At 34.6% G+C, this 12,921-nt stretch overlaps 1 protein-coding gene across 1 annotated transcript; it reads right to left on the bottom strand.

Annotated features, from left to right (window-relative positions):
- Window positions 1-6,915: 6,915 nt before the first annotated feature.
- On the bottom strand, window positions 6,916-12,188 carry LOC133337362 (transcription factor Sp9-like). Its single transcript, XM_061545592.1, has 4 exons — window positions 12,135-12,188; window positions 8,928-8,991; window positions 8,570-8,765; window positions 6,916-8,433 (listed from the first exon to the last, which is right to left on the bottom strand). The coding sequence occupies exons 1-4, from the start codon at window positions 12,171-12,173 to the stop codon at window positions 6,996-6,998; spliced, it is 1,737 nt and encodes a 578-aa protein (XP_061401576.1). The 5' UTR covers window positions 12,174-12,188; the 3' UTR covers window positions 6,916-6,995.
- Window positions 12,189-12,921: the final 733 nt, after the last annotated feature.

Raw genomic sequence — 12,921 nt, forward strand, 5'->3', positions numbered from 1 at the left:
ATTAGTGCAAGATTCGTTTGCTCAATTTTCTAATTAATTATCTTTCATTTACTGGGGATTACTCTGCACTTCTAGATGAGATCTTATTTAAGCAACCACTTCTCACATATCAAATAAATTATCGCATGTAGTTTTTAGTTTTGGTTTCATATGTCAACTAGTCAAGTAGTTTGCTTTTGTGGTAATGATAGTTTTATATGAGATTCCGAAAATAATGTGCTAAGTAGGAAGGGTAAAATATCAAAGAAAATGTGCCTTAGATGGATTGTCTCATATGTAGCCCAATATCGATTGTCTCATATGCAGTCCTCCAATATAAAGTGGAGCGTATATTAAATTTGTCATGCCGTTTGCAACACCTCGGAATATGTATATATATATTCTTGATCAGAATAAAATTCTATGTCGATTTACTCATGTCCGTCTGTTGAAATCACGATAGAGATCGCAATATTTAAGATGGAACTCTGAAATTTTACACAGATAAGATGTCTGGTATTGGCATTTTAGGGATTTTGGACGTGTTCTCATTGCATAACATGTATTCGTACCAAAAATTATTATATTAACCCAAGATTCGGCGTAAGCATCATATAATCATACCCCCAGTATTTTAAGGATTTTGGACACGTTTTCCAACCAACTTGGCTGTAATTTTGTATTTTCATTGTATAGCACATTTTCGTACTAAAATTTTGTATGCCCTCCACCATAGTATGGAGGGTATATTAATTTTGTTTTTTCCGTTTGTAACTTATCGAAATAATCATTTCCGACCTTATAGGGTATATATTCTTGATCAGCGTAAAATTGTATGATAAGCATATCCGTCTGTTGTAATCACTCTAGCGTCTAAACGTCTTTTGTCTGCAGAAAGTTCAAAGATGGTCTATATCGGTCCACTTTTAGGCATAACTCCCATATAAGGGAACCCCCCAATTTTCCGCATTTTGGGGTTCTCAAGCGGGGGTTTTAACCGAATTAGCTAGAATTTTGGTACATTGCGTTATTATTGGCTACAAAAATTCACCACTAATATAGGTCCATATAACGGTATCCCAAAAATGTTCGATAGTTTGGGGTTCTTGAGCCCATTTTTCAACCAAATTTGCTAATAATTGTTACAATGGGTTCTTATTGGGTACCAAATATTTCCACTAAAAATTGTAAATATCAGTCCACTTTTTCTGTTAGCCCCCATATAACGGTATCCCCAATGTTCCGCACTTTCGGGTTCTCAAACGGATTTTTCAACGGAGTTCGTTGAAATTAGCTACAATGAGTTTTTGTTGGATATTGAAGTTCTCCACTTAAAATAATAAATATAGGTACAGTGATAGTGACAGAGGTGATAGCCCCTCTATAACGATGCCCTCCAAATTTCGGTATTTCCGGGTTTTCTGAGCGCGTTTTTCAACAAAATTCGCTGTAATTTGGTATTTTGTATTCGTATTTGGTAACGAATCTCCCTTTACATTCGTCTCCTTCTTGAGGTAGCCCCCATATAACTCTCTTCATATACACCCCCATATACACCCTTCACCACACTGCGATAAAAATCGGTTCAGATTTAGATATAGCTCCCATATATACTTTCGTCCGATTTTCAGTAAATGGTGCACCAAAGATCCAAAACATGGTCGATTGCCACAACATTTTGCACAACGAACTAAAGTTAGTATAGCCTACTGTGTTTAAAGTTTTGTTGAAATCGGTTCAGATTAAGATATAGCTCTCGTATATAGTTTCTTCCGATTTTCAGTAAATGGCGCACAAAAGTCCCGAAACATGACCGATTTGCACAAAATTTTGTACAACGAACTGAAGTTAGTATAGCCTACTGTGTGCAACTTACAGTGTGGAAAGTTTCATTGAAATCAGTTTAGATTTAGATATAGCTCCCATATATATTTTCGTCCGATTTTCAGTAAATGGTGCACCAATGATCCAAAACATGGTCGACTGCCACAAAATTTTGCACAACGAATTGAAGTTAGTATAGCCTACTGTGTGCAAAGTTTTGTTACAATCGTTTCAGATTTAGATTTTACAACGATCTGAAGTTAGCATAGCCTAACGTATATAAACTTTTGTGGATTTAGATTTAGCTCCAATATATATTTTCGGAGTTTTTTTTTTGTGCCAGTATCAAACGACGGCAGAAAGGCTTCTCAACTCTAAACGTGTTTTTCTCAAAACAGTGATTTTAAAAATTGTGGTCACGATACCTCAAAAATATATTTTTTTGAAAAAATTGGTGAAGGGTATTATATAGTCAGCATCGTCCGACTTTACTACTTTTCTTGCTGGTTTATATTAAAATAGATAACTGATTTGTTCCGTGTTTTGGAGTTGGCTCCATATAGCTGCATTCCATCATAATATGCCCTACATAGTATGAAATTTTAAAACGATTTATTCGATTTAGCCATATGTTGCAATGATTTTTCCTTCGGAGGATATTGACATAAAAAGTAGAACGTTATGTTTAAGAATGAAAACCACCTTCCCATATTTTAATTATCATGAAGAAAAGTATTGAGATTCAAAAGTAAAATATTAGTTTGGAACTTGAGCTATATCGGTCCTTAATTAGGAATAACCCCTCATATAATGAAAGCACCAAATATTCGCTAATTCCTACACAATGTTGTCAATATTGGTCCCGCTTTAGTAGCACCAAATATTCGCTATTTCTTACACAATGTTGTCAATATTGTTCCCGCTTTAGTATATCTCATATAAATTTGCCTCTAAATTGCAGTATTTCACCATACCTTGCGTTAATAGTATAGGTCAACATTTTGGGGTTTTGAGATTGCTGGAATTTGTATTTGGTTCACAACAATCGATTGGTAAATTGTCGTTACAGGTTCACTTTTTAGTGTGTTCCTTAGGTATTCATTTCAAGTATCTGTCAGTAATCCTGTGATGGAGGGTATCCAAAGATCGGCCCGGCCGAACTTAACGCTTTTTTCACTTGTTTTATTTTATGATTTTTTTTATTTTATTAAAATAAAATATTTATTTGCAAAATTGTTTATTTTCAAATTAGTCTCCGACTACAGCAAAATTGGGCGATATGCATTCCTGTATATTTCGGAGAGTGTTTTACATGTACAAATTCTTTGTGACTATTACCGAACGCTGATCAATGAGCCATTTAGACTCGTCTCTAAGAAAAAATAATAGGCAGGACAATGTAAAAATATAATAGGGCAGGACAATGTGTTGAGAGGAAAGTTTACCCATACCTCAAGAAATTCTTAAAGAGGTTGGGAATTAAAGGTACACACCTTTTGCTTGTTTAATTAAATACTTTTTAATTGGCTCTAGACATTCTATAATAACAGTTCCCTTTTCTTATTTCTTTAATAAATAAAACACAACAATTTAAAATATTTATAATTCACATTTATTTATAATAAAATTCACTGGTATTCTATTTATTTTAATTTTAATAATAAAATTTAGAATAAAACTATATTCTAGTAACTTTACATATTTGCAAAAAGTCGTGTAAGAATTATTAGCATTATCGGTTAGATTATTAAACTAATTATTTATAATTAAGTTTAGTTAATTCATACAATTTGTAGAGAACTTATTTCGATAAACCTATTGGTATTTTTTATTTTTTACTATTACTATCATTAGTTTAAAATTAGTAATTATTTTGGTACTTCCACATTTTGTTTTGAATTCTTTTTTTCTTAATGATAACAAAAAAATATTTCACACTAATTGAATAACAAATATTATTCTATTCTAGGTTTAATGTTGAAAAATATTCTTTTTTTATGAAAATAAAATTTTTGTAAAGGAGATTGATTTTGGGAGTTTATTTTTGTGAAATTTACATAGAATTCTTTAAGACGACTAGAAATATTGTTATTGTATTTATTTATTTTTTCATAAAGGTGAAGTATTTTATGTATTTAATAGATTTGCTTTTATGTATATTTTATAGACGATAGAAAAAGACCAAAGCTCATTGTTAACAATTATGTTGTATTTATAAAAAGTTAGGAAAGGGTTGCTCGTTGTAGTACAATGGGTAGGGTTCTAGTAAAAATAAATCGGATTTAGAAATTATAATATTTTTGTTTAAAACAATGAATGACGATAAAATTATGTCCGTTACCTGGAAATAATAGTCGATAAAATAGCTTTTTATGCTCCCAATTAATTGTTAACGATATTACAAAGAAATAAGAGTTGTATTCTGCAATTAGTTAATGACAAAATTTGCAAGATCATATCTTTCCAGCCGCCATCTGATATTTCCGTTGGAATCTTTGAATTCTTTTTCAAAAAAAATACTTAGAGTTTGACGTACAGCTATGTGTTGTGTTGTTTACAGTGACTTGAAAAATAATAATAACAATTTTTTAACGACAAGATTAAATCGTTGAACTTAGATTTTTGTATGGCGATGAATCACCATTCAAGATAGTTCTCTTTCGATACCACACAATTTGACAATCGATTAAAAACCCCTAATATCGATTGGTGCAAAGAAATTTTGAAACAAGTAATAATTTCGTACATTTCTGTCAAAATACCTATAAGATGGCTGGACCTATATACGGGGGCTATAGCCAAATGAATTTCGATATTGAACTGAAATGTTTCAAATCCGGAAAATACCGAAAATTGCATTAAACTACAGACTCTCAGGTAGGCTTTTCCAAAGCGATGTATTGGTAAGTAATTGTTAACCCTAAAAATTTAAGCCAAATCGGTATAAAAACGTACCCAAAATACCGAATAACAGGGGCGCCGTTTTATGGGGACGATACCAACAATTAGGCTCAAATATATAAGGAATCGTATATATTATCGTTGGAAGAATGACATTTTCCAGTAAAAAAATATTTTGCGGTTTTTTGTTTGAGGCATTCAGTTGTGAGTTATAGGGTGTTAAAAATGGATGTGAAAAAAGACAAAAGTCGGTACATTTTACAAGGCGAAGCAAATGCGAGCAAAGCGGCTAAAATTGTGAATGGTGTTTATGGTCCCGAAACTGTTACAGTCAATTATGTGCAATTTTGGTTTCGTAGATTCCGTTTAGGAATTTTTGATGTTAAAGATGCACCTCGCACAGATAGGCCGGTGGTCGAAAATGTCGATAAAATCGAAGAAATGATCGATGTTGACCCGCCTGTTAGTAGTCGTAGTCAGGGATGGTCCGTGTGACGTTTTAAACCATTTACAATTGACCAGAAAAGGCCAAAATTGGCCAATAGGAGAGGTGTCGTGTTCCACCAGGACAACGCTAGGCCACACACATTTACAGTGACCCGCAAGAAACTTCGGGAGCTTGGTTGGGAAGTTTTAATGCATCTGCCATACGGTCCGGACTTGGCACCAAGCGATTATCATATTTTTCTTGCATTACTAAATTTCTCTAATGATAAAATTTGTTATCTAGGGTAAAATTTTGTTATCTAATGATAAAATTTGTTATCTAGGGAGGATTGTGAAAAACGTCTACTAGACTTTTATTTTGCGAATAGAAAGTAGGACTTTTATGAGAGTGGCATTATGAAGTTACCTTTAAAATGGCAACACAAAAACAACAAAACGTCCAAATCTGACCCAAATTCGACATTCCTATGCATGATAAAAAGTCATATAGTTCATATAAAAATAATGGATTTCTTTGTTCCCAACCTAACTGTTTTTTGTAGGGAGACTTACGAATGAATTACAGCCATTTTGGGTGAGAAGCGTGCCGAATCTCCCCAAAATGACGATTTTGTTGGAATCCGTTGTAGAGGGACTAACCCAGCCTAAAATTACAGTCAGTTTGGGTGAAAAAAAAAAACATTTTCAAACTCTCTAAAATACCGAAATTTGGAAGGTACCATTATATAATGGCCCAAAAATATTATTATTATTGCCGATTCGGTTGAAAAACTTGTCTGAAATCTTTTTGTATCCAGTCCAAATTAGTGTCAAAATAAATACTCAAAAATCCAGTTTGTGATTCAACCCCGTACAACACTCATGTATGACTTGTTTCTCCAGAAAAATCGTGGTCAATGGCTTTCGTTGCCAGAAGATGCGGTTAAAGTGTTCATAACCAGGCTTTTGTGATTTCACAATCGGTTTGGGAAAAGAACATCGACAATTGATCTGTACACATGTAAATATTCGTATATTCTTTATTAGGCCGAGCATATATATAGTGGCTCAAGGTAGCAAGCAACATCTCGAAATTTTAATTTTTTTTTATATTTTGCTCACTTCAACATCTTCTTCGTGGCAATTAGTTTTGGAAATCGTCTTGAAAAATTCCTGCATAGATTTGAGTATGTTTCTTTTCAATGTGTTATTATCGGTCGTCGTTATATTCCAATAATTTTGAAAGGGAAGTGAATTTCAGAATGCTTAATTCCTTTGTCTATTTATTAATCTGTCCTTGTTATCCTTCTGGTATTTTAGGTGTATTTCGAAATAAAATGTATTTTCCATTCATTAAAAATCTTATAATTTTTAGATTTTACACCGAGCAACCACTTCCCTTTATGTTGACATTTCTTTTAGAGTTTGTTGAATTTGTTTACATTTTAACTATTTTAAGATTTCTATTTTATTTCCATATTATTTATTTTAAGAATTTAAAAATATGTATATTACTATTTACAAAAAATTTTAACATTAGTTTTATTTATAGCATTAAATTAAATCAATTATATAAATTAATTAATATTTTCTCTTAATTATATTTAATTTTCTTTTTTCCTTACTAGACATAAATTTAAGTAGATTTTGTGCAATATTTTTTTAATTATAAAAGATTAGTCATTGAAATTCTCATGTTTTTTTTATAATTTTTACAAATCCATCGTCCGTCCTCATTTCCCTGTTATCCTTCCATTTTACACATTGTCATTGTTATTTTCAAAAAGCGCTAGAGTTTGTATGAAATCCTTTATGTAGGACCCCATTTCTGTTCAGTTACTGAACAGAAAGGGTCCCAATGACCCTCAAACCATTGGAGGCTTGATATCGACCAATGTGCTGTGATGATCCAATACGGGACTGGATGCAGCCGAATTCGAACCCAACAAATGATGGTGATGATGATGCGTGTGGGCATGCATATGAGCGTGAGGATGAGATTGCTGGTGTTGTTGTTGCTGCTGCTGTTGTTGTTGTTGATGTAAATGATGTTGTTGGGCTTGTTGATGTTGCTGCTGTTGTTGTTGCTGCTGCTGTTGATGTTGCTGCTGCAATTGTTGATGCTGTTGATGACTAAGCATAACTGGTGAACCACTGGACATATGATGATGCGGTGACATATGCAGCCCCTGACCATGATTTTGTGTTGGAGTACCCGAGGACAACGAATTAGGAGTACCCGGATGACTGTTGCTGCCGCCTGAGTTGCCATTATTAATAGATGTGTTTAAACCATTTGAATCACCCGATTGATTATTGGGTTCTTCCGAATCACTGCACGATTCCGAGGATCCTTTCTTAATTCCCGTTCCGGTGCCATTATGGGTCTTAACATGTTTGGCCAGGTGGTCGCTACGCATGAAACGTTTATTACAAACAGGACATGCAAAACGTTTCTCCCCAGTGTGGGTGCGTAAGTGGCGCTGCAGTTCATCGGAGCGGGTAAAACGTTTACCACAGAATAGCCAATTGCAAACGAAGGGCCTTTCGCCGGTGTGCCACCTTAAATGGGCCTTTAAATGTGAGGTCTTGCCATAGACCTTACCACATCCGGGTATGTGGCAGGAGTGAATATTTTTCTTTCTCAAATGGACGCCAGCTGGACCCAGACGTTCGGCTTCTTGACAATTGGGACAATCACAGGTGGCTCGTCCGGCATAACGCCTCTGAGATCTAGACGAGGGGGTTGTGGGTGATGATGATTGGGGTGTGGATGCCGTCGATGCGGCCGATGGTGAACTGTGTGGCAGTGAGAAGCCACCAACTCCCTGACTGGGTAACATACTCTTGTAAGTGTCCTGCAACAAATGTTGCCCCGAACCCAACAAGTGTGCCGTATTCGACAAGGAGTGACTCAATGCCGACGAATAATCTGAGCTAGCCGTTGCATAATTAGCCATGGTCGAATGCATGCCAGCAGCACCGCCCATATCCAACCAGCTGCCTGCAGCTGCGGCGCTATGCATATCCCACCACCCTGTATTCACACTGGCAGCCTCAGCTGCTTTATGGGCCTGTGCTGTGACAGCATTAAAAGGCCAATCGTAAGGGTGGCGTGAATATACAGAACCAAAGGTGGCTCCCTCCACCTTACCCAACAATCCCTGATGCATGTGATGCTGATCGCCAACCATACCACCGGTTGTGGTTGATGAATTCGGATAGAAGAGATCACTGCCATACGCCGAGGGTGTGGTGACAGCAGCACAGGATGATGTTATCGGGCGACTGTAAGGATAAATGCTGAAATTATTTTCTTGATCAATTAAAATAATTCTCAAAAAATAAGAAGAAGAACAACATCAAGAGATTTACACAACAACTACAAGAGGAGGAAAAAGGAGGGAACTACGAGAGGTTTTTCTACTATCCAACCTACCTGGCTGTTATATTGACCATTGTGTTAATTCCACTGCCAGCCAGACTTCTTGAAGTCAACGAATTTCCAGCCCCAACCGATGATGACATACTAATGCCTGCCGAATGATTTGTTCCCGTTGAATTTGTCGACGATGCGGATGATGATATAGCACAGGGTGAATGTTGTCCCACCGATGCATTTGAACTGCTCGAACCTGTTGAAGTGTTATTGTTGTTGTTATTATTAGTATTATTGTTGTTACTACTGTTATTATTATTATTCGTTTGTGTATGATGATTGGGCGATGTTGGGCTTTTCTTCCACGGATGAAAACCCTTGCCCACAGCGGCATCGGCCAATGGTGGTGGTGACTTACTGCTCAATTTATTGCACTGGGCGGCCAACATAGCCAATGGAGTGCCCCTTAAACTGGGGTGGTCCTGTAAAGAGAAGGAGAGAGAAAGGGGGTTTTAGAAATGTTTATTATGCAAAAAATATGAAATATTAGAATATATATATATATAAAATATGAAATATTAGAATATATATATATATATATATATATATATTTAAATAAAAATTATATATATGTTTGATAGAAGAAAGAAGGAAAGTGATTTTTCCCCATGGTATATGCCATAATCTCCAAAAATAATATTTTTTATATATAAATATATTTTTATTTTATTATTATGTTCTGTTGAACTGCACTTTTATTTAACCTCCGACCTGAAGAGAAATATTTTCCAGATATTGATGCTGCTGATGTCTAAACATAACTTGTGAACCACTTGACATATGTTGATGCGGTGACATATGTAAACCCTGATAATAATTTTGTTTTGCAGTATCCGAGGACAAAGAAATGGGTATACACGTATGACGATTAACGCCGCATGTGTTATCATTGTTTTGAAACCGAGAAAATAATTGTTCATAACTTTGTTAACCATTTCAGAAAAAAATCTATTAAAAATATAGGATAGAAGCCCCAGGTGGTGAGATCATAAGTTTCGGAAAACCTCTTCGACGCCGAAAATAATGAAACATAAACAAAGTCTGGTTCGAAATGAAGCTTTTTCAGTTGGGGAAATGTAATTTCTTGGAAAAGTATTAGCTTTAGACAAGTCTGATGAAACTTTGAAGAATATTTGTTTTTATTGCTTTTCTTGTAAATCAGCTATTAATTCTAAAGTTGTAGAATAGTTTTTACTACAGTTAATTTTCAAAATTGTTTTCTTCATACGTTCAGATACGTTCTACAGTATTCTAAGCAGGACCTACAAAGCTAACAGAGTTTGTACGAATGTTTTTTGAGCGCTACTTTACTTTTTTTCGATATAGACAATTTTTTTACATAAGTTAGATGAAGCTCTTTCGCATTTTGCGAAATATTATGCAAAAGATACTTTATGTCCCACAAACAATATGTGTTTTGTTTAGATAAGTCTGACGAAACTCTGAAAAAATTCGGAAGTGCTCTCCCAGGGATTTTTATTCAGTATATATCACTTTAAAAATGTGAAGCCATGGACTTTAATAGCATAAGAAGTATACAAATAATAATTATAATAAGGATCTAAGTTGAGAAATCTTATTCGAAATACGGTACTGTTTACTGAACGGAATTTAACGTTCGATGGAAATATCAGACAGTCAATCATTCCAGTATTTAAACAAAAAAAGTTATAATGCTTCAAACGCCGTATACACCAGAGTTGGCCTTCGCTGACTTTTTCCTCTACCCAAAACTGAAAATCAAAATCAAAATAGGAACTTTTGGCTATACCAAAATAGAAATGAGACTATAGACCCTACGAACAATATTTATTTTGCTTAGACACGTCGGACTAAACTCTGAAATTTTCGGAAGAAATTTTTATACCCTACACAACTATGTTGTCAGAGTATTATAGCTTTGTGCAGTCCCAAAAGTTTGTAACGCCGCGAAATATAGCTCCTAGACCCACCTTTAAGTATACAGATCGTCATGTCTCGACTAGCTGAGTCTATCTAGACATGTGTGTCCGCACGTCTGTCCATTATATTTTGTAAACACGATACAGGCCACAGTTATAAACCAATCATCACGAAATTTTGCATGTAGGATGGGTTCTGGCTAATGCAGACCCCTATTGTTTTTGGAAAATATCGGTTAATATTTAGGGGATGAAATGGACCAAAAACTTTATTTTTGTCGGTTTTTCTGGTCGCTCCAGAGGCCGCAATGATGACCCAAACACCGCGAATTTTTGCATGTAGAAGGGGATCGGACACCGATAAAATGAAGGTGTTCTGCTACGTTTGAGGATATATAAGAAACATCGAAATAAGAACTTTTGGCTATACCAAAACGCACGTTTCAGAGAAGTTTCGAGAATTGGAAAAATAACTGACATACACTGTGCAGCACTAAAATCTTGAACCAATCAGGACAGACAAAATCTGAAAGTTTATGATTGTAGAAGCAAAACCCTAGCCACAAGGGGTTTTCTACCACCATCATAAGCTTTCAGATTGTGGTGATTTTGATTAGTTCAAGATTTTCAAGTTGAAAAATGTGTCGCAGTGTTATATATCCGATGGGCATTACATTGGAGTGGGCAATATTGCTAATGAAGAAGAAATAAACGGATCATTTGTTGAACAGACTACGACGGTTACTTTTTTATCAGACGTATACTAGGTATATAAGAAATTATTACGAGTTGAGAATGCGTATTCAAAGGAAATACAATTTTACAAAGACGAATTTTAATTTTTGATAAAAATATTAGACATTTAAGCGATTATGCCTCAACCGTATATCTATCTACTTTTTTTGAAAATTGAAACTATAGAATTTTCTTAGCAGGTTAGTTAACAATCCCTCAAAATTATCGGAATCTAAAATTGTAATATTTAAGCAGAACTATTTTATTATGAGTTCCAATAAGAAAGCCGTATAAAAAGTTGTAGGTTTTGAAAAATATGGGCATACACTTTTTTAAATCCCCTCGTCATTTCAGTATAAAGTCATCAATATTTTATTTTTTGTTTATATTACACTTTCTTAAAGATTTTGACATTTTTTCGACATTCAAAGTTGTTGCTTTACATTATTTTTTTATTACTATAAGTGACTGAATATTTTTTGCAATATTTATATTCCAATTCAATTTTATTAACTTGGTTCGATAACTTCTTTTTTTTCTTATTTCACACCTTTAGTTTTATTCATTTACACATTTTCTCACGTGCCTGTGGTTATTAAGTCCTTTGTCTTAAAATTGCTTTTATTTCTTGTTCTTAAATGGTTTCTTAATTAACTCAATTCGCAGAAATTCACCAATCTTCGAACATATTCTCACACACAACTGGCACTTATTCACAATATAGCTACACACACAGCAGCAATATAACCCAAATCAATTTCTTTTCATATATATTCGTTTTTAATTTGATTTATTTAATTTGTTGTCCAATTGCTTTTTTGTAGTTGTTGTTATTTTCTTAGTTCCTTATTTTCCCCAATTTAAGATGGTGTAAAAAGACGTATTGGCGGTTTGTTTTATTCTCTGTGTGTTTTGTTGATTTTCTTTACCTCTGCCGTTGATGATGTCGTCGATTGAAGCACAACCATTCTCGTTCACAACTCTTTTGTTTCTGGTTCCAAATAATTCCAATTCTTTTGAAAAAGGAAGTTATTAGAACACAACAAAGCACCCTTCACAATGTGGCCCGACCCATACACACATCCACATCGAACCAATCAACCAACCCAGTTATCCACACACACATCGGCAAATGGAAGAATGAGCAGCAAACAAAAGTGTAGCCGGAGTAGTTGTTGTAGACATGCGTAACCGGAAATAGAGTAGAGATACAAAACAACAAAGAACGAAATATCCCGCTGTGAGTTCATATTCTGTTTCTCTTTCTTTTAGGCCGATTTCATATTGAACAAAACAACACCAAATCCACCACCACCGCCACACTTACTACCACTACAATGTATGGTCGATTCTCCGCTCACTTGTTTTTTTTGTTGTGTTGCGTTGTTATTGCCGCTTCAATAAAATTAATGTTTCATTTCATTTGAAATGATATCTCGGCAACCTGGAGTAGCACCTCATGTGGCGTTCGTTTCATCGTTCGCTCATTCATTCATGTTTAGTGTTCTCAACTCATTATTCTCTTTTTATGCTATCCTCTTTGATTCCTTTATATCCTGCCGAACGGATTTCTTTCTTTGTTCTCCTTTTTTTCTTAATTTGTCTAAATTTTTTTTAAATTGATGTTTTCGCTCATTTTCAAAGATTCAATTCGATTTGTTTTAGTTTTTCTTTGGAACTGTATCCTGATATGAAACAACACCGATTTGAAACACA

This window comes from Musca vetustissima, unplaced genomic scaffold (genome assembly GCF_032173495.1).
Source record: "Musca vetustissima isolate MV318-11 ecotype Yass unplaced genomic scaffold, APGP_CSIRO_Mvet_v1 utg48353, whole genome shotgun sequence".
NCBI classification, from domain to species: Eukaryota; Metazoa; Arthropoda; class Insecta; order Diptera; family Muscidae; genus Musca; species Musca vetustissima.